A 26,541-nucleotide genomic window follows, 5' to 3' on the forward strand; every position below is an offset into this window, starting at 1 on the left:
ACTACTAAAAAAGATACTACATATATTAATTTTAAAAACCTATTTAACGACACCCCACATCTACGGTTAAGGCGAAAAAAAAATTACGTATAGGTACCGTATACCCTGTATCTTTAGTATTTATATACTACATACTTAAATAAAAGTAAACAAAAAAAAACAACGGGTTGACTCCGTCTTACGAAGCGTCTTACGTCTTACGTCAAAATATTAATAACAGCGCCATCTAGTGCAAAATGTCTGCAGCACTATGTATAATTGAGGTTATCGCCATCTAGCGGTATTTCGTCACATTACTTGAAACCCCTATAAGCACAGAACTGTTAGTACTTACTCGAATATTAGTACCAGTTAGAGGGAAACTCACTAGATGGCATTTAAATCACGTAACGTTCGTTACGTGTCCGTCATACGTGACGTCACGTCTTACGAATCTTACCTGTCGCGAGTTTAACATTTTTCCCCATCACAAAAAGTGCACAGCGCCGCTAAAGAAGTTTTCACTTCAATAATTTGTACATTTTCGGGTAGTTAAATATAACATTTATTGATTAACCAACCAAATACAAAACCACCTGGATCTGTTTTCATCTAGCCTCAACTGGCTTATGAGTAAGAAGCCATTAGATTTTGTTTACTCCGTTTTAAATACCTAAGGATACATACTATTTTTTTACCACTTTGTCGCATTGATTGAATCTATGCCAAATTGCAGCTTTCTGGTACTAACGATCACGGAGCTAAGTCTCGGACAGACAGACATACGGATACGGACATGGCGAAACTACCTATAAGGGTTCCTAGTTCACTACGGAACCCGAAAAATCAAGTATACTTACATAAGTTTAGTAGGCTATTCAGCACTAGATGGCAGTAGTAGTCCAATTTTGAGAGTAACAAAAACCCTCTAGTTTCCTATAAATGTATATACATATTCAAATATCTGGCAGCTGTTTATCGATGGAAGCCTGCGTGGTAGGGTAAAGGGTTGTAAAATAAAGCAGTGGTTTGTGGTTTCATTGATGCCCCCATGATGCCCCGAATAAAGCCCGTACTACATGGCTGGCATTGCAGCAGTATCTTCTTAGCCTTCTTTGAGTAGTTTGTGCATTGCTGGCAACCACAAGCTTTCGACGGTCCAAGGCCAGGCTGACCTTGGTCGGACTAACCTGGGCTATCTAATCGCGAAAATCGAAATTTGCAAATTACGGGCATCTTTCTCTGTTACGCCTTCATTGGAGTAAAAGAGAAAGATACCGACAATTCGCGAATTTCGGTTTTCGCGGTAGACCCCAGGACGGTATTAGACATATAGCAACACCAAGCTACATTACGTTACATTTCACGCATTTACTTAATAACCATGAATATACAAATGAAGCATATAAAAATACCGGTAATTTATAAAAGTTATTTTTATATAATTTAAGAAATATTTATCGTTAAAATCAAAATAGTAAATTATATTTTACCTTGTACTTATTTATAGAATGTTCATTGATTAAACGTTAAAAATAGACGGCAGGATTTGGAACGTACCTTCAATGGCAGACTTGTCATGTTGATTCCAAGATTTCTTAATTTATTAGCCAAAGTAATGTGTTTTATTACGCATTCATTACATTAAACACCGGATAAACACTTAATGTTTGTACTAATTGAATAAATACATGTGATTGTGAGTGAAAGTGGACTTACAGTGTTTAACCGCGGAATAAATATAAGAAAAATATCGTTGCACTAAAGTATCTTAGAATCGATATAACTACGAAAATATTATTCGCCTCACCGCGAATTCATTATCGCTATGTCAACAAAATTATGAGTTAACCGCTAAGAGCAGGTATGTGCAATGCTTGTCGGTAACAGTTGTAACTAACGCTAATTTTCGGGGCAAGCGGTCGCTTTTAAATATAATGTTTGTAATCAGATTGTTACAAGTTTTTCCGTAAACGGCAACGACCTTCGTTGATAAAAATACGTAAACAAAGCTAATACTCGCATACCTACATGATCATTTTGGTAGAAAAAATAATTTGTAATGGGTTTACGTTTAACCCTAATCTCTCCTGATGGTGAGTGTTGGAGATGGGTCATTTCATTAGCATTGTGAAGATACAAAGCCTACGGAGAGAGTGATAAGATAAGAGTTGCTTTGTCCTATGTCAATATTAAGTATTTGTGTATTGGGTGTTTGTGGTTGGGTGCCAGCTAAATATTTTTACTATAAAGTTGTACTACTATCTATCTATCTATCTAGCCCCTTTGTTCTAAGTTAGAGTATATCTCTAAGCTCAGTGTGCCGCTTGGCAAAGGCCTCCTCTAGCTCTTTCCATTGAGGTCTGTCGTGGGCCACTCTTCTCCAGTTCGGGCCCGCTGTGAGTTTGAGTTCATCCTCCCATCTTGTTCGAGGTCTCCTCTGGCTCCGTGTACAGCCTCTTGGGTACCAATCCGTTACAATCTTACTCCATTTATCCCGCCTGTCTCTCAGCATGTGGCCAGCCCATCTCCACTTCTGCTGGTCTATTTTGGTGAGTATGTCGGTCACTTTTGTTTTTTGTCTTAGGTCTTCGTTTCTCACTTTGTCCATTCTTCGTGTCCCCGTCATACTACGTTCCATAGACCTCTGGCAGTACTTAAGCCTGTCTCTGTGTTCTTTGTTGAGTGCCCATGTCTCACATCCGTATGTAATGCAGGGTAAGATACATGTGTTGAAGAATTTTCTTTTTATGGTAATGCTGAGATTAGTGGACTTCATAACTTCTTTCATGGACCAATATTTTTTCCATCCATTGGTTATTCTTGTATTTATTTCTTTGCTAGTGAGGTCTACCGGAGATATTAGTTGGCCAAGGTATGTATACTCATCTACATATTCTAGTACGATCGTATCTATGTTTATTTCTGTTTTTATTGAATTGGTCATTAATTTTGTTTTTGTGGTGTTCATTGTTAACCCAACTTTTTTGCTTTCGTTGCACAGTGACTCGATCATACCTTGCAGTTTGATTGGATCTTCTTCAAATAATACAATATCATCTGCAAATCTAAGGTGGATTAGTTTTTTACCATCTATGTTGAGACCCATGTGACCCCAGTACTGCATAAAATAACTTGGGGGACATTGGGTCTCCCTGTCTCACACCTCTTTTTACTCTGAATTTTGGGCCAATTTTTTCTAGTTGAACTCTTGCTTTGCTGTTTTTGTATATGGTTTTGATGATGTTAATATATATCTCCGGAATACCTTGACTTGACAAACTTTCCCACATGGCTTTGTGGCTTATGCTATGCCTTATTGTAGTCTATGAATGCCATGTATAGATTTTTGTTGTACTCATTATATTTCTCCACTACCTGTTTTACTGTGTGGATGTGGTCTACTGTTGAAAAATGTTTCCTGAAGCCAGCTTGTTCCATTGGTTGGTTTTCATCAAGTCTTTTATACTTATTCGATCCAGTATAACCTTCGAGAAGATTTTATATAAGTTAGACATCAGACTTATGGGCCTGTAGTTACCTATGTCTTCCTTTGGGCCTTTCTTATGCAATAGGATGATGTGTGATGTTTCCCAGTGTGTGGGTATCCATTGGCTATTCATAATTCTATTAAATAGTTTTGTGAGTACCGGAGCTAGTTCATCGGCCATGCCTTTTAGAAGTTCATTGTAGATGTTATCGGGTCCTGCTGATTTTTCTAACTTTTGGCTCTGGATAGCCTTGGTTACTTCGCATTGCAATATTTCCGGCTCAAGCTCTATTTCAAGTTCTTGAGGTTGTATATATTCTCCTTGGTTCAATGTTTGGAATGTAGGGAAGTCCGTGTAAAGTTGTTCATAAAATTGCGTGGCCATTCTAATTATATCCTCTCTTTCTGTGATGGTGTTTGTTCCTCGTTTGACTTTCGGGATCCATTCTTTGTTTATTTCTCTTAATTCTTTACTCTACATCATTATTATTATTACTATTAGATCTCATTACGGGGGTGACATCGTCACTGCGTGACAAAACCCCTTTAAAAAAAATGTTTTCCAATGTACTTACTTACTATACAAAACTTTTAGGAGTCACAATGTCCCTCGAGCGTGACAGTATGGGCGTAATGCCCAACGCAGGTGTGGGGGCCTCCGACCCCCGATCTCAGCTGCACCAGGAGATGAGGGAGCAGAACTTTGATCTCATCAGATTTGCATCTTACCGAACCGCTTGCAAACTCCGTTATGTCCAGAAGAAGTGTAACTGTGAGTGATGTACCGATTTTACTTATTTTTCTCTTGTCAAGGTATTTCTTTTACAATAAAATACAATACTCTTTATTGCACACAACCAGACAACCTTCTTCTCATCTTATTTTTTTTTGAAGTGAAAACTTCTTTAGAGGCGCTGTGCACTTTTTGTGATGTGGTAAAAATGTTAAACTCGCGACAGGTCACGTGACCGTCAGATTCGACCTGATCGAAAAACTGTTACAATGTCATTGAGTTTTCACTTCTGCCGGCACTCCCGGAGTGCAACCCGTTGTTTTCTTTTGTTTCTTTTCTTGTTTTTTCTTTTCATTAGGAAGTTATTTGCATGTGATTCTAGATTCAGCCTTTACATAATATAGCTCTCTTTTTATGACAAGAAGTACTTGAAAGTGCTTTCCTTAACTGATAACATACCGTGAGTCCTGAAATTGAACCCTGCTTGTAAATAAAATAACATTTGTGTATTGCCTAAAAACTTCTTTAAAGTAAGCAACAATACAGCTCATTCTGTACCTTATAACCATAGGCTTCACTAACTAATTATTTTCTTTGCAGTACACGTAATAGACATATGGAACGTAATAGAAGCGTTCAGAGAGAATGCTCTGAACACTCTTGAGCCCAACGCCTGTGTGAATGTCACTCGGCTGGAGACGCTGGTGTCCTCGCTGTACCATAATTTGAACAAGCGGTTGCCGCCAGCGCATCAGGTGTCAGTGGAAGCATGTTCAGCATTGCTGCTGAATTGGTTGCTGTCTGCTTACAGCACTGGGTGAGTTATTTGACTTTGTTGAAGAATGTTGATGGCCTCCTATCCCGGTCCCGGCCCCTATCTTGGTCCCAGCCCTATCCTCCTAAGGCCCAAGGTCCTACCTATAGTACTTAATCATTTCGATGAAATTTAAACCATATTTAAATAGGAATAGGGTTGCAATTGTTTTGTTTCATTCAATTTTCATACAAAACAAACTCAAACTCTATTTCCTGCATTATAGGTTCAAATTTCAGTGGCAAATTTTGGATTTTTCATTTGTATTACCTTAGGAGGCTATATTGGGTAGTGAGGTAGTGACCCTGCCTACAAAGCAGGAGGTCCCAGATTTAAATCCTGGTGCAAATCTGCTATGAGGCTGAATTTAAATAACAATATATCACTGCAGACCACAACTATAGTTATCAGATCCATTTAACCTCGTCGGCTGAAATTGACACCATATTACTATAAATACATACTATTTTCTATATCTATTCAATGTGCTACTAATAGATAACTTTACTACAGTTTGTGAATCGTATTGGGATTGTTTGCATTATTGTTTCTATCGTCATGTATCGTGTATTCCACCGTAGCCTCAAAACGACTAAGCCATTGAAACAGCTGATTTCAATGGAAGAATTTCATGTTATTGATTAAAACGTAATCAATTTAAGAGCCTCGGTAGAGAGTACCATTTTGTACCATTTGGAGTTGAAAGTCTAGGTCCATCGGGTCCCAGCGCGCACAAGTTGGTCGCAGAAATCGTGAAGCGTCTGGTTGACGTAACTGGTGACCAAAGAGCTGGCGGCTACCTCGCACAACGTATCAGAATTGCGATACAGCGAGGAAATTAATTATTCATTATTTCGTTTAGTAGTACCACTGTATATTTGTTGTATGTAAATAAATGATTATTCCAGTTATTGATTACAATTTTAACGTGATTTTTAAACTCTACTTGTTGTTGAATGACTGTGGTTTTGGAATGTTTTTATTTTTGAATAACAAATAACATATTTTGCTTCTTTTTCAGTGAGAATGTTGGCAAAATAAGGGTGTTCTCAATAAAAGTCGCGTTGGCTACGATGTGTGCAGGAAAGCTAATGGATAAATTACGATGTAAGTGTTTTTATTTAGTTTGCTAGTGGGGACTATAGCCCAAGCCCTCTCACGCATGAGAGGTCTGTGCCCAGCAGTGGGACGTATAGAGGCTGAATTATTATTATTTTGTTAGTGTTTACGTTCAATATTCCAAGCAAGATTTTTATTAGTTCCCGATGAGCACTTGAGCTAGAATTAAACATACTTATGGAACTTCAGTGATAATGCAGTATACACCAAAGAACTTAATGCCTTATGGACCCTGTACGGTTACCATCAGTTTGTCACTGACATAAACGCCGTCGAGAACGTAATTTACTTTCTATACATCTCGCTCGCACTCGCATATTAGTGCAAACCGTACTGTTCTACAACTACGTAGGTAATCTCGTTGAATTTGGGCTCGTAAATATTTACTTGGCGAGTAGAAGTCGACTGTTTTAAGAAAAGAAAAGTCAGCTATATAAATTTGTATTGAAAATGAAATTTTATCACTTAATGCCAGCTAATAATTGTTAAGAAATTTGCTGGAATTTTTACAGCGAAGTGTAGGCTGAGAAGATTTTAGGTCATTATATTCAAATTTAAATGGGTCAAAGCACCCTTCGTTTTTAGTTGTGGCCTATTATATTGCAAAGTACAACTTCTCAATAATATAAAAATCCTAAAAATTGGAACAAACTCCCAGAGGACGTAGTATCGGCCCAAAGTGTCAATGAGTTTAAGAATAAACTAGACAAGCACAATGCAAACTCGACTCAACACTGAAAACTCGGTTGATGGCTCTGGATACAGGCATTATCAGTTATTTCAACTGCCTGCCTGCTTCACAAATAATAAATAAATAAATAAATTGGATCTGATGTGCTATAAATAAAGATACATTTTTCATGTACTATAAAAATATTTAATCACTTTGGCTCCTGTCCAAAGTGGCGGTTTTTTCATAAAATCGTAAGACATAAACAAATCATACTTTATTATGCCAGTAATGATGCACATTACTGTCTTAAGCTGACTTTGATACGCCAAACAATCAATTTGGCGTGCTGCCAACATATTTGCGTGCTACTAAAATTCCTCATATATCTTTTGATGATAAAATGTATTTATTGAAATGAAAATTATTCTTAGATGCTATTTTTAATCTCAAGTGCTATGTGAGTTACATTTTTTTTTTAATTTACTTTATGAAGTTGATGAGTGCTTATTTTAATCGAGTTTTTCTTGCTGACTGTATTTTTTTGCATAGTAACAATACTGTTAGCGGCCCAGGTAATTATAACGACCATAAACTTGATTATTAGGGTTCCGTACCCAAAGGGTAAAATAAGGGGACCCTATTACTAAGACTCCGCTGTCTGTCTGTCCGTCCGTCTGTCTGTCACCAGGCTGTAACTCATGAACTGACTTGTTTTAATACGATGTTCAAACGGGCACGGTCTGACACAGTATTACATTATTATAGGAATCGGACCTAGTAAACTAAAATTTAGCACAATCGAACCTTTTGAAGTGATTTTTTTACTACACAGATAAAGGACTAAGTCAATTAAAAACTTTGTTTTCTTTTTTTAGATATCTTCTCGCAACTATCTGACGGCAACGGCCACCTATTGATGAAGAGGCTATCTGACTACCTAAGAGAAGTGCTGGCTTTGCCGGCAGCCGTGTACGAATCCCCGTCGTTCAGCTATGACGATTCGTTGGCGCTGTCTATATTCAACCAGGTAATAAATCTGACAGATATCTGACGGCGACAGTCTGCTAATAAAGTCATCTGACTACCTGATAGGGAATGCAAATCGGTTATTTTCGGTTATTTTTTGTATGGAAATTATCGGTTATTAACCGAAACCGCGGTTATTTCCATACATAAAATAACCGATTTGCATTCCCTACTACCTGAGAGGTAAGGTGGCGGTAGTTGGTACTAGTGCTCGACACGCTAATGCCCAATAGATGACACCCTGCTGTCACCTCTATTGACAATGACTTTTAAGTTTGAAGATTACATGTACTGGGACCGCGTAGAGCACCAGTACCACCACCTTACTGGCTCCGCTGACAGCCGTATATAGAATAGAATAGAATAGAGAGCGTTTATTCCAGTCAAAATAGAAGAAAACAACACGTAACACACGTATAAGAGTCTCCGTCACTCGGCTCCGACTAATTGTGGGCGCTGTCTGTGTTTACATGCAATCTCGTAAGCAATCTGACAACTACAGCCCGTGACTAATTGCTGCTGTCCATTTGTCAACTATCTGACGGAATCGATTTCGAAGATATTTCAGTCTGATATTGTTTCAATGTGTCGTAAAACCTTTTAACGATCAATTCTTGTTGTACATACGACTTCGATGAAATTTGTTATATGGGGGTTTTCGGGGGCAAATAGTCTCTAGGAAAACGCGCATTTTTGAGATTTTATATGTTTTCCGAGCAAAGCTCGGTCTCCCCTTTTGTCTTAACTTAATAATCTTAAATCTTTAAACGAGCAATTCTTGTTTATTTATTTATTTATATGTATATCGGAAACGGGTCTAACGATTTCGATGACATTTCCTATATGGGGGGTTTTCGGGGGCGATAAATCGACCTAGCTAGGTCTTATCACTGGGAAAACGCGCATTTTTGAGTTTTTGTATGTTTTCCGAGCAAAGCTCGGTCTCCTAGATATTAATAAATGTGTGTTGTTTGTCAACAGAACGGCAAGATAACAGTGAACGATTTCCTGGACACATTGATGTCGGATCCCGGTCCGCCTTGTCTCGTGTGGCTGCCTTTGCTCCATCGGCTTGCTAGTGTTGAAAATGGTATGTAAATCCAAATATGTGTCGCTTTAACTTCTAATTCGGGTAAATCCATTCGGCCCTCTCACCAAATATCTACCCTATTACCTTTTCTTAATACCAAAAACGCATAATCTGACAGACGGATTTACCCGAGTTTGAAGTTAAGCGACTCATACGTAGAAGCAAAAGATGATTGATGGAGATTCAAAGATGACTCTGGGTCCTGAGTCCCTATGAGTATATTCATAGAGAAATATAAGAAAGGAAGGAAGGAAAGAGTAACTCCATACATCAGTTTTCTTACCAAAACGCGAGTTATTTCGTAGTCGCCATCTAGCGTCAAGTAGCGGATCTATCAGTACTGTTAGTTGACGATAGATGATAAATCCACTACTTGACGCTAGATGTCGAATACGAAATCACTCGCGTTTTGGTAAGAAAACTGATGTATGGAGTTACTCTTTCCTTACTTATATTTCTTCTTCTTCTTCCTCGCGTTGTCCCGGCATTTTGCCACGGCTCATGGAAGCCTGGGGTCCGCTTGGCAACTAATCCCAAGAATTGGCGTAGGCACTAGTTTTTACGAAAGTGACTGCCATCTGACCTTCCAACCCAGAGGGTAAACTAGGCCTTATTGGGATTAGTCCGGTTTCCTCACGACGTTTTCCTTCACCGAAAAGCGACTGGTAAATATCAAATGATATTTCGTACATAAGTTCCGTAAAACTCATTGGTACGAGCCGGGGTTTGAACCCGCGACCTCCGGATTGCAAGTCGCAGGCTCTTACCGCTAGGCCATCAGCGCTTTTAACGTACCTTACCCTCTATTATGTATTTAAATATTTATTACAGTGGTCCACCCGCTAGCCTGCTCCGCGTGTCGTCTAAGCTCCCTAACTGGTTTCCGCTACCGCTGCGCGCGCTGTGCCAACTACACACTTTGTCAGGACTGCTTCTGGCGCGGCAGAGTCTCCCAGGGCCACACCAACGAGCACGAGGTCAAGGAATACTCGCACTATGTAAGTTTATATGTATATATAAATAAATAAATATTGGGGACATCTTACACAGATCTACCTAGCCCCAAATTAAGCAAAGCTTGTACTATGGGTGCTAGGCGACTACATACATACTTATATATATTATAAATATATACTTATACATAGAAAACAGGGTCAGGAACAAATATTAGTGTTCATCACACAAATAAATGCCCTTACTGGCCTTATATATTTCAGTTTGATTGATAAAATATGTCATGTTTTTAAATTCGACTTAATTTCGACAACTTCGATCCCGCATTTTCGACTATTCGGGTATAGATCAATGCGAGATCGAATTTGTCGAAAAGTGAAATTGAACTAGTAGAATCAAAGCCTTCTCAGACAAACAAATCCAACAAAATCTCAAACAGAACCAAATCAAATCTTCTCAAACAAATTCGATGTCGCATTTATCTTTTGATTTGTGTACTCAGTAAGTTTCATTTCATTATGTTTGTTTATTTTTTCGTTGTGAATAAATTAAAAAATCTCGCAATTCCGACTCTTCGACCCCATATTTTCGACTAGTTCGAGTTGTGACTTTCGGCACATTGGAATAGTAGACTTATAAAAATAAATAAATACATATTAATAAGACGACGGAAAAAATGTATCGGAGATGCTACGAAAAGTCACATGACATTTCCATACGTTATTTAAGTTTCGATTGGCATTTTCTATCAAATATTGCAATCTTGGCTAAGCCCCCTGTTCACTGTAACGCCAACTTTGAGCGCTAAGTCTCGTTATTTGAATATTTCTAAATAATCATATCTTTTCCAGAAATCTCCATCAAAGCAAATCGGAGCAACGCTGCGCAAGTCATTCCGATGTGTGCCCGAACGGGCTCGAACCCAGGTCCCGCGCTACCCTGACCGCCCTGAACGCACACTCAACCTCAGTCATATCGTGTAAGTACTTAAACTAGTTGTTTTTTGAGCTGTAAATCTGGCGATCCCCTGGCTCCGTCATTAAGAAAAAAAAAGAAAATCTGAAACAAAAAAAACATGTGATTATTGAACTTGCTCACAAAATTTCACGAAAATCGGTAGAGAAATGCGACCTGCAGAGGACAGCCGGATAGAAGAAAGCATCCCCTTAATCTTAGTCATATCGCGTAAGTAAAGTACATATAACCTACCTACCTACCTATAATTATGCAATAAATGATTATCTTTATCTTGTAAAATAGACTTTATAGAGTTGCAATAAGGTTGAGGATCTGTGTGCCTGAATGGGCTTGAGCCCAAGTCCCACGCTACCCTGACCGTCCTGAGCGTATCAGGTGCCTGAGGAAAGAAAAGTACATAGGCGATAAAAAGCATGTATCAAAATGAAAATTTTTGGTATAGTGTGTTTTTAGTTTTTAGATATATTTTATAATAACATGTATGCTAGTTTTAAGGTAATTTATCTATGGGCCAATAGTTGCCTGAAATCGTAGACTAGGAATCCTCTAGACGGAGTTTAGAGCAATTATATCATGAAACCGATGCTGCCAAAAATACGGGGGTGCGGGGGACGAGGTGAGCGAGGTCCCGTGCCGTGATTGGTCCGTTCAAAGACACGGACGTCACACAAAGACACTTTCGACTCGAAAATGGAGTAAAACTACCGTATATTGTGGCAGAGGGGGTAGAGCTACTATGCTCAGTCTGGAGGATGTCTTGTCTGTGCCTGAAATTAAAGATTATCATTTCATTTAAAAACCTTTTTATTAATATGAAACATCTTTATTTCAGACCCCCCTCTCCCGTACCCGCTCACAATGGTTTTCCCGAATACGCGCCGGGGTACGTCAACACGGGGTCATTGGACTCCCGATCGTCCAGGTCTACTCATCGCAGTGAGTATATTGCTCGCCTATGAGCTTCTGTTTCTAGTATTTGTTGTTATAGCAGCAACAGAAATATATCATTTGTGAAAATTTCAACTGTAGAACGGTTCATGAGATACATCCGTGACAGACAGATAGACGGACAGAGGACACGTCTTAGTAATTGGGTCCCGTTTTTACTAGAGATGCCACGAATATTCGGCAATTATTCGGTATTTGGCCTATTCGGCCACTTTGCCCTTTGCACTTTGAATATCTGTTGCACCTACCTAAAAAGAAAAATTACACAAAAAAAAATAACCAAAGACTAGGTATATTTCATATTTAAAATGTAGTCTTGGAAAGTAGCTACATACGAAGGCACGTTTTTCAGCATTTGTTGATTACAAAATATTTTATTTTTATCATGGGTCTGATTTAAAATAAAAATAAAAATAATCTTTATTGCAACTTTGAGTTGTTACATAACATTGGTTCCTGGCTCTCAAAGTAGGTTTCCCTGTGTCTCAAGAGCCAGTTCCTTCCCAATTACAAGCGTAGGTAATGTTACAATGTTAGACATTTTATATTACATATTCAACAATATTAAAATTAATTTTAAAGAAAGATGAAAAAGCTGTGATGTGTGTGTACGCGCGCGTGTGTGAGTATTCTGTGTGTCTGATTTTTAGAATATGTGTGTGTTTCTGTGTGTTTACGCGCGTGTGTGTCTGGTTATTTTAGATTGTATGTACTAGAACACGCTTCGTAATAGCTCTTCTGCTTCAGTATAACTTAATGATTTTAACCAAATCTTAATTTTGTTTTTTAATTGAAAATTACTAATGTTGTTTATATTAAGGGTTTTGTGTGCTTTGTTATATAAGTATGGTGCCAAAAATGAAAAATGCCTTTTAGACCATGCACTATTACAGCGAGGTACGGGGTAGTGAGCTTGATTGATTAATTCTGCATTCATTAAATCTGTTCATCATAAAAATATAATTCTTAGCAAACGTTGTGCTTTGTTGGCGAACAGTTTTCATAATAATTGTGACTCAAAATGTTCACATGTCATGCCGAATATTCGGTCGCATATTCGGCCGAGAGAGGGGCCGAATTCACTATTCGGGGCATCTCTAGTTTTTACCCTTTGGGTACGGAACCCTAAAAAGTATTAATACTAATGAATACCAGGACCGTGGTACGCTTGAGATTATTTCATCTGTATTTTGTTTAATAGTACATTACTACAGAGGCCGGGACGAAAGGGGTTGCCGGCCGAAGACATATAGACGGCCGAGCGAAGCGAGGCCGGATAGGTCTGAGCGCGGGCAACCCCATTTCCCGCCGAGGTATGTATAGTGCTTTTCTCAAACATGCAATGAAATAAATAAAATAAAAAATCCACGAAACCCAAATTTTATTTATAGAAAAAACTAAAAGTAAAGTACACCCAAAATATAACCAACACGTACCTATATCATTATCACGCGTATGTTTTACACGAGTCGTGTATTTTTACTACCCGTATATTTTCATGTATCTTTGATTTTTTCGCCTTGTATCCGTCTGACTGTCGTTTTCGTCACATAAGTTTACATAGTCTTTCATGTTGATATCATATTTCACATACATCGTTGCTTTATGCACGGAGTAAATAAGTATAATTTCCACAGTGTTGACGAATTTGTAGTTACATTCATTTAAAATATGCCACAAAACTGTTTCTAATAAACTGTAAGCCATTTTTCTTAGTTTCTCAAATAATAAAATTGCCATAAGCAACCATATACATACTTCGTCTTTGACTTGGCGGTAGAGGCAGCAAGTTATTAAAATCAATTCTGCTTACGCTGCCAATTCCAACGCCTAAATTACAATGAATATTAATTTCATTATTTCGTCGGAACTCATATTAACCCCTGGAACGCCGAACCGACAAACGTACTTGTACCCGTCAGATGCCTAGTGCCGGATCCGTCCCATCCCCCTCAAATGCCGGATAGGCTCGCGTACGTGCACCCGTCAACTGCCGCGATAAAAAAAAAAGTGCTATTGTGCAAATGATATAAAACTCTATTTGTAAGTGTTTAGATCTCAAAATTGTAAAAATATAATACAATAAGTTTGGTGACTGATAAGGCACAAGGCAGTTGAGACACTTTGTACAGATCTGGGACTAGGCAGTTGACGGGTACAAAAATTGAAGACCCTCCGGCAGTTGACAGGACTGGTACGGATATGGCACTAGGCGTCCCAAGGGTTAAAGTCAAAAAATCAACAACGCACCATAAATCCAATAAAACAGAATGAATATTTTTCAACTTTACCTCCATAACAATTTAAAAAATATAACTACGCGTGTTTGAGTAGACCTTTTTACCGCTAACGTTTAGATGAATTAATATTTTAAATGTTTTTATTTGTGTAGTTAAATTTATAATTTAAAATTATAAAATTATAGAATGTATTATTTATTAAGTTCATATTGATTTTATACAAATAAAACTGCAAATTATAGCAAACATTGTTTTTTGTTTTTTTTTATAGGCGTAGTGGCAGAGTGTCATTACGAACCATAAAGCAAATACTGCCTCTAGTTTTTTTTAATGGATGAATGCCACGATGCTCTGTCACAAATATCTGTGAAATGAAAATTAAAAAAGAGGACTTTGCCGGCCTAGGCCTGCAAGATGTGTATGAAATTCCATTAACGACCTTTTGTCCTAGCCGCACCTGAAACGTCATACTTCGCAGCCTATTATAAGGAACATAACATCAATATTTCATTGCATGTTTGAGAAAATATTTTTTCTCTCCTCTTCCTTAATTTTCCTCCTCTTTTTTAATTTTCATTTCACAGATATTTGTGACACAGCATCGTGGCATTCATCCATTAAAAAAAACTAGAGGCAGTATTTGCTTTATGGTTCGTAATGACACTCTGCCACCACGCCTATAAAAAAAAAACAAAAAACAATGTTTGCTATAATTTGCAGTTTTATTTGTATAAAATCAACATGAACTGAATAAATAATACATTCAATAATTTTATAATTTTAAATTATAAATTTAACTACACAAATAAAAACATTTAAAATATTTCATCTAAACGTTAGCGGTAAAAAGGTCTACTCAAACACGCGTAGTTATATTTTTTAAATTGTTATGGAGGTAAAGTTGAAAAATATTCATTCTGTTTTATTGGATTTATGGTGCGTTGTTGATTTTTTGACTTTAATATGAGTTCCGACGAAATAATGAAATTAATATTAATTGTAATCGTAGGTGTTGGAATTGGCAGCGTAAGCAGAATTGATTTTAATAACTTGCTGCCTCTGCCGCCAAGTCAAAGACGAAGTATGTATATGGTTGCTTATGTCAATTTTATTATTTGAGAAACTAAGAAAAATGGCTTACAGTTTATTAGAAACAGTTGGGTTTCGTGGATTTTTCATTTTATTTATTTCATTGCATGTTTGAGAAAAGCACTATACATACCTTGGCGGGAAATGGGGTTGCCCGCGCTCAGACCTATCCGGCCTCGTTTCGCTCGGCCGTCTATATGTCTTCGGCCGGCAACCCCTTTCGTCCCGGCCTCTGTAGTAATGTACTATAATTTGTATTCAGGCATAGCAGAGCACTTGTCGCGTGGGGTAGACGACGAGCACAGACTCATCGCGAGATACGCTGCGCGATTGGCGCATGAAAATCGCACTATGGTAAGTAACTTTAAAAATATGTTATTATTTAATTCAGCGATGTATGGTACATTTTAAACTTATACATATAACAATTTACATACACACTAAAATAAATGTCCCAACTTAAAATCTAAACACATTACTAATATACCATCCTACTTACACTATCAGTCCCATTCCGACCCCCGCCCAGCCCAAAAGTGCCAAAGATACTAGCGGCATTACCGCGCAGGATGGCAAGCGATATCTGTTGGACTAGGTAGGAGCCTGAACGATCGCACCCTCTGTCACGTAGACGCCGCCCCAAGTCTCTGGGGCCCACTGATTAACAGTCCGCCGGACGGTATCGGCCTGTCAGTTACAACAAAATTTTGACAGTTCCGAACAACTGACAGGCCGATACCGTCCGGCGGACTGTTAATCAGTGGGCCCCTTACCAACTTCTTTGCCTCCGAACACCATTATTTAACTGCCCGTTTTCGCTTTTGAAGTTATAATAGTGAAGCGCCGGTGGCCTAGCGGGTAAGAACGTGCGACTTTCAATCCGGAGGTCGCGGGTTCAAACCCCGGCTCGTAACAATGAGTTTTTCGGAACCGAGAAACAGAGTTGCTTTCCGGTAAAGGAAAACATCGTGAGGAAACCGGACTAATCTCCATAAGGCCTAGTTTCCCCTCCGGGTTGGAAGGTCAGATGGCAGTCGCTTTCGTAAAAACTAGTGTAAACTGATTTATAAAATGTCCGTTTTCAGCCGCGAGCGGGACGGTCAGCGTCGCTTACTCCAGAACTTGTAAGTTATTACTCATTTTACATGCTCCTATTTTAATAACAATGAATACAGTGATTTAACTAACAACCATAACCAATAGATTACACCTTTACTGACAAATGGCGTTATTCATAAACATCGGTTACACGCTAATTCTGGCGTCAGTTCAGTCCATCAGTTCATTCGAGTTTTGACTGATGCCAGAATGATGGAAAATGGACACGGTTAGACGATCAGTCCAGACTGACAACAGACTGATAAAATTACGACAATAGAAATCGGTTACACGTTAAATCTGGCGTCAGTTCAGTCCATCATTTCATTGTTGCATGGACGGTGACTGACGCGAGAATGACACAAAGAGGTTACACGATCAGTGTCCTATCAGTTTTCTGTCATTCAAAACGGACTGATGAAATTTATCAAAAAATTTAAATTTTCATCAGTCCAGACCATCAGTCCATCAGTCCGCGTGTTACACGATAATTCTCCCGTTACTCTGACCAGACTGATGGACTGAACTGACGCCAGAATTAGCGTGTAACCGATGTCATAAACGCGTTACTGGCCTGAATTAGTTATGAACCGTTTGTCTTTATCAGTCAGTTTGACTGATGTATTTGTGAGAAAGTGATAAAACATAATTTAACTAAATGAGGCCAGTGAAGTTTTATGAATAAGGGGGTTTGATTGTACTCAACTCAATACCATTTCCTATAAGTAGTTCGTTTTTTTAGCATTAGAAATAGGGAAACAATCTTGATGTGTCTTTTAATTGAAAAACACATTTTAAAAATTAGTTACGGCAAATATGTAACAATTATGAATCTAATACGATCATTTGTATTCTTCTGCTTTCATAAGTTATAGTTACTGATTTTAAAAAAGCGTTTTTCAATTAAAAGACATGTCAAGATCGATTACCTTCTTTCAAGTTCTTTCTAATGCTAAAAAAACGAACTATAATAGCATCCGTTTTCCAGGGTCGATCATCATCAGAGGGATCAGAGGTTGACGCGGCGAGGCAGCAGCGCGAACTGATCTCGCAACTCGAAGCCAAGAATAGAGAGATCATGAGGGAAATCGCGAGGCTCAGGTATGAATACGCTGTTCGTGTGACATGTGCCCGCCATAAACCATAAAGTTTTAAAAGCCATGTGTATGAGGCCTAACCATAACCACAGTCTATAAAACAATACACTCATTCGACGAAGCCGTCTAGACAGGGCAATCGTGCGGGGTGCGAGGGGTGGGTCGCGCGCACCCGAGCTGCATACAACGCCATTATTAGTAGCTCAGTACTACTAACAGGGCTAGCGTGTCTTATAGTAAGTCAAGTCTTGGGCAGTTGTTGAAAAGTCTGTGACAACCCAACTGTGTTCCTGTGCGGTGTCGGCATTTACGCACCCATCCACTGTTAGGGCCAGTTGCACCAACCACAATTAGCGGACTGATCAACGTCACTCGCCAGTGTACTATGAAACATCCCGTACAATAAAATTTAGCGAACGCTTACACGGTGACAGACGGTTTGGTGCAAACGACCCTTACTCTTTACAATGTGCCATAACTGTTTTTTTTTTCAACAGACGTCAGCAGGAAGCGGAAGCCTCAGCCAGTGGATCAGGCTCCGCCCCTCCATTGGTTTCTGAACTTCGAGCCCTCCGGCAGAGGAAAGACGAGCTGGAAGGGCACTTGTCCTCGCTGCAGGAGTCCAGGAAACACCTCATGCAGCAGCTCGAGGGGCTCATGAGGATGCTCAAGGTAGGCTAGTCAAATAATGAATCAGTGTCTCCGGCTCCCCCCCATTGGTGTTAGAGCTGAGAGCCCTTCGGCAAAGGAAAGACGAGCTCGAGGGTCATCTGTCCTCGCTGCAGGAGTCCAGGAAACACCTCATGCAGCAGCTCGAGGGGCTCATGAGGATGCTCAAGGTAGGCTAGTCAAATAATTAATGAATAGGGTATTTGACAATTTTTTATGAATGACATCAGTCGATCAGGTTTGTTTTGAGGATCAAATGTCTGTATGGGACCCATTGTCTTAAAGTCTACTGAAGTAGGGTTTCTGCTCGAGAATTCTCGAGGCGGGAAATCTCGAGAAATTTGTCCTGAGTCGAGACGGGAAAAAAAACTCAATGCCTCGAGAACTCGAGAAATCAATCTCTTGTGATAAGTAAAAAGAAAACTCGCGTATAACACGTCATGTGTCTATAGTGTATTTCTTTAGGGAGGTTAATTAATGTAAACAATGTTTTTTTTTTCAAGTACTTAAAACATTTTTTAGGTAGTTAACCAACCAAATAGAAAACTGCCTTGATCCGTCCCCTATCGTTCTGGTTCCAACCGATTTTCATGATTTAAAACTTTTGAACTATCATGACATTCATGACGTGTCTTTTATTGAAAAACGCTTTAAATATAATTGTAACTATTACTTATGAAAGAAAAATAGTGTAAATGATCAGATGTATAATATGATTTATTAATTGTGACATATTTGCCGGGATTCATTGTTCAGAAGTGTTTTTTTAATAATAAGACACGTTAAGATTACGTATCTCTTTCTAATGTTAAAAAAACGAATTTTAGGACCATGTAATAACAAATATCTCAAAACTAAATTCAGTGGCGTAGCTAGGCGTGGGCGAAGTGGGCCGTCGCCCACGGCCTCGCGCCCCTAGGGGGGCCTCGCGCGAGGCCCCTTCGGGCACAGTGTAAGAAAAGGGCCTCGCAGATGCGACTTCGCCCACGGCTGGATTAGTTCACGCTACGCCACTGAGTCTAAATTACTATTGATAAATCAAATCATCCCGATATATTCCTATTAGCAAAATATCACAATTTTAGCAGCTTCATTGTTACGTTGAGTAAGTATTAATATTACGTACCTAGTAACTTCTGTAAGTTTGTCACATCGAGTTAAATTTATTGACTTGAATATTCTTTCCTAATAAAATACTATATTGTGGTTTGCTGGTTTGTCTACATTTTTTTAAATACCTAAAGAAATGCACTATAGCATATCACACGTCTGCGCCTATAGTTATTGTTGAATTTTTGATTATTCATGCAATTTATGGTAACTATAAATTTATCATATGTTTGATTATTGAGATCACCTACGATTCGTATGAGTCTGATTTGTAATAAAGCAAAAAAAAAAACAAATAACATGGTGTTTATTACAACTTTCAAAATTTCTCGAGATACTCGAGAAACTCGAGAAATCCTGGTCGAGAATTCCCGTGCCTCGAGAAATTAAAAAGGTCGAGAAACTAGAAACCCTATACTGAAGTCACAAATGACGGTCAAAGTCTGGCACCCGCATTTTACTGACGAAACGCTTCTAACAAAATGGCAATACATAATACATCGTGACGTCAGCATGTAACGTTAGAAGCCGTTTCGATGTATGGAAAACAAGGAAATTGCGATTTTGTCGGTGAAATATTGCGTTTATGTATATTGTTGCTGTACAATATTTTTTTTAATAAAATGTAAGGTATCATATTTTTTTTCCTATTTGGAAGTGTCTTGTATTTTTTTATTATTCCCAAATATTTTTTAAGTTTCCAATGTATTCAGATAAATAGCTAATTTTCTATCTATATAACTAGATTTAATAATAAAATTCAACATGTGACAACAACCCTATCTATTAGTGGGGTGGAGTTTAAGTACTATGGAAGTTGGATATAAAAAACAACTAAAAAACGTTTTAAGTTTAAGCTTTAGGAGTAACGGACAGATATACTTTCGCATTTATAATATTAGTAGGGTTAAAAAAATATTTAAGTACTTATATTGAAATCCAATTTATATTTTTTTTTTGTGAGCCAAAGGTTAGGTTAAGTTAGGTTGTTCCTTTGTGAACCAAATAGCCTCAACAGGGTCACGTTTTATTAAGGTACAAAGTTCGTTGTTTCTCTTTCTAACAAATACGGTTGTTAGAAAGAGAGGCAAACAGTTAATTTGCAACTTGTAGCTTTATAAAATCCCGGTCGTCAAAATTTCAAACAACAATATTACTTAGCAAATGTTTAATGATAAGAAATAATTATTTCATATGCATAACTAATTAATGCTATCGGGAGCGTAATTATCAAGTACTGCGGCCGATGGTTTTGATATAAGGCATTTCACAAACACGCTCACGGCTTGGCTGAGGCATTTCATGAACGGGTCGGCTACAGTTGTATCTGAAAAGAAAAAATAAGTATTTGGCAAAAATTCCATTTTTGGTACAAGCTTTTATCGCTGACTGTACTTTTCTTTCCACAGACAACTAATACTCATCGAGACAATTCTAAAAACCCGAAACATAATTAGGTTGTGTTGTTTTATCACAGAGTTCCTATCGCCACCTCCTGTCTACATCGTCAGATCAGCTCGATGGTACCATAATATTGCATTATCACCCGACTTACATATCTATGCATATTTTCAGCTTCATTGGAATTTGGAAGTCGGAAAATGGGTCAAATTTAGCCTGCAAGATTTCACTCGTACAAACATAGTTACCACACCAACCCGAAGCTAATATTAAATGTAAAACATTAAACAAAATCAAATCCAAATGAATGTTATTAAATATTTATCATCCAAAATCATCATTTAAAAGTCAATTCTACCAGCAAACAAAGAAAACCATTCAACATTTGCATTTGATTACTTTGCCTTACATGTGAATAAAATGCAACTTTGCTATCAGTTTTTGAAGTGAAAAGTAAGCCTTTCCGAGCTGGTGTGGTGAATACAAATAAACTATTGCTAGCCACCTACCTTTCAAACCATCTGCATCCATATGCATACATCCAATGAACGAAGTAACGGTCTTAATCGCACATGTATACATGTCCGATTCCATTTCTCCCGACTTGACATCATGCCCGCACATCCTTTTCATAATCTCTTTCATTTCTTGACGTAAAATGTTCAATTCTTTGGGTTCTTTTTCAGTATTTTTGCTTGGGTTTTCTATTGGTAATAGGGATATATATATGTTATTTGATGTTGGGTTGTCCATAACATATATATCTTTGTTGCTGGGGACTATTGAGTTCTCACTGATGGCGATAGCTCCGAATATGATCATGGAAAATGTGATGAACTTCATATTGTAAGTTATCTGAAAAAAAAAAGTATCTCTTTAACCAAATTTATTGACTTTAGAACATGTGTAAAGCCTAGTAAAAAAATAAAAATCGTACAGTCACCTTCTAATATGTTACTTTCCGAAGGCCGCAAATATATCATTGTATATTAAATTAGGAAAAAAAAATTGGCTGTTTCATACATTTTGGCTAGTCCATTTTCTATGAAAGGGCTTTTTTTTCGCGATTTCGGGGTTGGTCCCATAGTAAAAGTTGCTCAGTATAATCCCAAAACCTCCCTGGCAACGGGAATGCACTTATAATTTAGCCATTCTGTATGGGAACCCCGGATTTTCATAACAAAAGATAAAAGTTTAAAAAATCATAACTCGAAAACTACGAAAAATCGGCTAACATACATGGGGGTATATTCTGATAGCCCACGACGTGAGGAATCTAAAAAAATTATTGGACGTCAAGGTTTGGACCATCCGGTATGTGACACGCTCTTACTGCGCTACACATAAAATCGTGTCAGATATTTTTGCGACCTTCGTTGTGTAACATATTATTGAAGGTGACTGTACTAGGCTTTACTAGTAAAAATAGTGCCTATTGACAGTCGAGCTGTGGTAGTCGAATTGTCAAATGTCAACTTTTGACAGCCAACATACTACAGATGTAATGCGTAATAAAGATCCCTATGGGTCGAAGTGTATCCGCAAGGGCCCCCGAAAACAATAACAATAATGCATAATTGTTTTCCATCGTCTTTTCTCGGAAGCATTCGTATTGTCATGCTACTTCAGTCAACCTCAGTACTTTTTGTATCGCGACTGACTGAAATAGCAAGACACGTTCGTACGTTTCAGTGAAAATACGATGGTAAATAATTATGCAATTGATCTGTAGTTCGGGGCCGTACAGCGAGCCCGATTTTTAGCTGTCAAATTTCAGTCTTCAAGACAAATTCAATCTTCTTTTTAGGGTTCCGTACCAAAGGGTAAAAACGGGACCCTATTACTAAGACTCCACTGTCCGTCTGTCTGTCACCAGGCTGTATCTCATGAACCGTGATAGCTAGACAGTTGAAATTTTCACAGATGATGTATTTCTGTTGCCGCTATAACAACAAATACTAAAAACAGAATAAAATGAAGATTTAAGTGGGGCTCGCAAACAACAAACGTGATTATATTGCCGTTTTTTGGGTGATGGTACGGAATCCTTCGTGCGCGAGCCCTTTTGGCTGTGTTGTATGTAATATTGCCAAACAACAATGTCTGATAAAGTCACACATATTAACAAAAGTGCGGCCCGCGTCCATAGGTACTTCCTTGACTACTATGTGGCCCTTGGCTGCTAAAAGGTTGCCGACCGCTGCTCTAACACATTTGAATATGCGTATGCTGACCGATCGCTTATGGAACAATAAATTGTCGATACCGATTGAAAGACGACATTAACATCGATTGTTTTGACACTTTTGACAACAGTGGCTGCTATTACATGTCTGGTGTTATGACTATTCGGTTTCGAATTGCATTTTAAGTTCATTGTCCGAACGAGAGTGAAGCGCGAGCGTAGCGTTCTCGTTTCAACTTTTGCGAAATAGCTTACATAAATGTCCGACTTTACGGCTGTTCTCCTCAACAGCTTTTTGCGATTTTTTTAAATATATAGGAAAGACTTGATTATATGGTAGATTTGGTCACTTAAATTATAAAACCATTATTAATTGCAAATAATGAAAAATAGCTGTCCTAAACTGAACCAATCGCTGTAATATTCTTATTTTACCAAGGTACTTAGTAGAGTTAAAATTTATATTTTAGATCTATTTTAAATTTAATATAACTGTATAATTTAGGGGACAAATCTCCCGCAGGATCCAAGTTATCCCAGTCTTCCCTATTGATTTTTGTGCTGATTTAGTAAAAAGAAATTATTCATAATGGCTAAGCCTACTGTGCACGGTTATAAATAAAGCTATTGTGAACGGTTTCGTTTAATCTCAATACACTTTGTTACATGTTTAATGTTATGAGTATCCGGTTACAGTGCGCGCCTTGGGAAGTTCAACACTTTTTTTTTAAATTTAGGATGAACAATATGAACAAATTTAGCATTCTTTAGAATGCGGACTCCGGTGCTTCCATATTGACTGTTATAAAATGTTATACAACATTGTGTGACAAGGACAACATAATATTTTATAACGTTATACAAGAGCCAGTGTGGGAGCGCCATACATATTGCCGGATTCTAACTTTAAGATACGTTACTTAATAGATCTAGAGATGATATGGATTAGATATGTGTCAAATGTGACGTTTCTTCAAACATAAACGTCACTTTTGACACTGACACATCTAATCCATATCGTTTCTAGATCTATCAATTGATGTATCTTAAAGTTCGAATCCGGCAGTATGTATGGCGCTCCCACACTGGCTCTTGTATAACGTTATAAAATATTATGTTGTCCTTGTCACACAATGTTGTATAACATTTTTTTCTCAAACATGCAATTAAATATTGATGTTATGTTCCTTATAATAGGCTGCGAAGTATGACGTTTCAGGTGCGGCTAGGACAAGAGGTCGTTAATGGAATTTCATACAAATCTTGCAGGCCTAGGCCGGCAAAGTCCTCTTTTTTAATTTCCATTTCACAGATATTTGTGACACACCATCGTGGCATTCAGCCATTAAAGTTGTAACACACTGTCGCACCGCGCCGCGGCCTCGGAGCGTAGCACCCATGGGTGAAAGCGAGAAAGAGATATTTGTTTCGCTTTCTCGCTCTCACTTATGGGTGCGACGCTCCAGGGTCGCGGTGCGGTGCGATGGTGTGTTACCACTTAAAAAAAATATAGGCAGTATTTGGTTTATGGTACGATTTCTTTTTTTTTTATATCTTTATAGGGCTGTATCTCCTAAACCGTACGTCGTAGCGCAAAAATAATAAAATGTTCGTTCCTCTGTAAGAAACCCCTAATTAATATTAAAAAAAAAACAAAAAAGAAAAAAAATAACAAAAAAAACTTTATAAGGCTGTATCTCCTAAACCGTACGACGTAGCGCAAAAATAATCAAATTTTCGTTCCCCTTTATAAAGCCCTTAAGTCATATTTAAAAAACACAAATAAAGAAAAAAAAAAAGAAAAAAGGGTAAGAAAAATATTTATAGGGCTGTATCTCCTAAACCGTGCGTCGCAGCGCAAAAATAATAAAATGTTCGTTCCTCTGTAAGAAACCCCTAATTAATATTTAAAAAAAAAAACAAAAAAGAAAAAAAATAACACAAAAAAACTTTATAAGGCTGTATCTCCTAAACCGTACGTCGTAGCGCAAAAATAATCAAATTTTCGTTTCCCTTTATGAAACCCCAAAGTCATATTTAAGAAACACAAAAAAGAAAAAAAAGAAAGAAAAATATTTATAGGGCTGTATCTCCTAAACCGTGCGTCGTAGCGCAAAAATAATTAAATTTTCGTTCCCCATAGGAATCCCACGCACTGAACAACCTATCACATTAGGACATGAAACAATCATCATCATCCATTTTTATTATTATTTCATTGCATGTTTGAGAAAAGCACTATACATACCTCGGCGGGAATATGGGGTTGCCCGCCTCAGACCTACCCGGCCTCGCTTCGCTCGGCCGTCTATATGTCTTCGGCCGGCAACCCCTTTTGTCCCGGCCTCTGTAGTAATGTACTAATAACAGTCAATATGGAAGCACCGGAGTCCGCATTATAATCTAAAGAATGCTAAATTTGTTCATATTGTTCATCCTAAATTGGAGGTAGTTTAGCGAAAAGTTCATTAAATAAAAATTATGACTTTTCTTACAGTAACCATATGCAATTATTATTACAGGCGTTTATTTAACTTTCAATGTTCGTATTTATGTAAAACTATCTAATTTGTCTTCAAAGTTTACAAATTGCGTATTGTACACGTTTTCTATAGAGGTACCTAGTAACAAACGGGGGAAGTATAATTTACTGAATGACATAAATCGGCCAACATCGGTCCTTTTCCGACTATCTATAGAAAATATAAAGAAAAAAAACCAATGATTCTACCATTAATGTTTAATGTTCTAACAAAAAAAGGCCATTCGGCGGATTCAGTTTTCAAATATATAGCTAACAGATTTTCAAAAAAAGCTTTCAAAGAAAAAATCTAATACAGCTAAAAAGATTCTCCATTTTTACCAACAGAAATCTAAAAGATAAGACCCGGCGATACGACCTACTTCAGGCGGTTCAATTTTGAAATAACAATAGAACTATCGAAAATTGTTACCAATTAATACTTTTATGCAGGTACATTTAGATCCTTTGTTAATTTTGTTAAAAAGATTTAAATTTCTAAAAACTTACCGTTTATTAATTTAAAAGTCACACACAACTCACAAGCGTCTACACGCGGCGATATCCTTTAGCTACTAAAAATAACGATGTTGCCGTGCGCTGTAACAAAATGTCTGCAGTGCAGTGTGTGAAAATCGGTTAACGAGTGTGTGAAGTCCCCAATCCACATTACACGCGGGCCATACTGAAAGTTTCTAGATTCTGATATATGAGACGACTTATTTTTTCTATGTAGTATGTATATTCTTCCCTGAGTCATTTTAAAGCTCCCTTCCGAGTCTTTCCCGAGGGTCTACAGTATGGGGTTCTTCAAAAAAGGAGTGTACAGGTTTTTAAAAGGTCGGCAACGCACATGTAACACTTCTGGAGTTGCAAGCGTCCATAGGCTACGGTGACTACTTATCATCAGGCGGGGCGTCCATAGGCTACTTAGGCAGGCGGGCCGTATACTTGTCTGCCACCGTTGTGGTATAAAAAAGAAGTTCTTCACATCACTTTTCACACACAATTAAAAAAACAACGGGTTGCACTCCGGGAGTGCCGGCAGAAGTGAAAACTCAATGACATTGTAACAGTTTTTCGATCAAGTCACGTGTCCGTCTTACGAAGCATCTTACGTCTTACGCTGTCTCGAGTTTAACATTTTTTCCCCATCACAAAAAGTGCACAGCGCCGCTAAAGAAGTTTTCACTTCAAAAATATATGTTAAAACAACTTTACATACCCACCTGCGTTCACACCTTACTTAGTCAATAAGGCTACACAAAATGCAATTATATAGTTATTAGTTAGGCTACGGTGACAGATGTCATCTCAATACTATTGT

General features: G+C 37.9%; 1 protein-coding gene and 1 long non-coding RNA gene across 2 annotated transcripts in view; one reads left to right on the forward strand and one right to left on the reverse strand.

Moving 5' to 3' along the window:
- The first annotated feature begins 1,526 nt into the window (after positions 1-1,526).
- LOC134800835 (dystrobrevin beta) overlaps positions 1,527-26,541 on the forward strand; it is a 36,676-nt gene continuing 11,661 nt past the window's right edge. Inside the window, exons 1-13 of the mRNA XM_063773392.1 lie at positions 1,527-1,843; positions 4,065-4,241; positions 4,803-5,019; positions 6,038-6,123; positions 7,684-7,835; positions 8,816-8,924; positions 9,756-9,922; positions 10,730-10,857; positions 11,689-11,792; positions 15,396-15,487; positions 16,219-16,257; positions 17,220-17,332; positions 17,826-18,000. Of these exons, the coding sequence (XP_063629462.1) occupies positions 4,073-4,241; positions 4,803-5,019; positions 6,038-6,123; positions 7,684-7,835; positions 8,816-8,924; positions 9,756-9,922; positions 10,730-10,857; positions 11,689-11,792; positions 15,396-15,487; positions 16,219-16,257; positions 17,220-17,332; positions 17,826-18,000 (1,551 nt within the window). The 5' untranslated portion in view covers positions 1,527-1,843; positions 4,065-4,072. The remainder of the gene's footprint in view (positions 1,844-4,064; positions 4,242-4,802; positions 5,020-6,037; positions 6,124-7,683; positions 7,836-8,815; positions 8,925-9,755; positions 9,923-10,729; positions 10,858-11,688; positions 11,793-15,395; positions 15,488-16,218; positions 16,258-17,219; positions 17,333-17,825; positions 18,001-26,541) is intronic.
- On the reverse strand, positions 20,302-25,832 carry LOC134800863 (uncharacterized). Its single transcript, XR_010145567.1, has 3 exons — positions 25,725-25,832; positions 21,018-21,363; positions 20,302-20,434 (listed from the first exon to the last, which is right to left on the reverse strand). It is a non-coding gene; the product is annotated as an uncharacterized LOC134800863 (long non-coding RNA).

Source organism: Cydia splendana, chromosome 20, assembly GCF_910591565.1.
Source record: "Cydia splendana chromosome 20, ilCydSple1.2, whole genome shotgun sequence".
NCBI classification, from domain to species: domain Eukaryota; kingdom Metazoa; phylum Arthropoda; class Insecta; order Lepidoptera; family Tortricidae; genus Cydia; species Cydia splendana.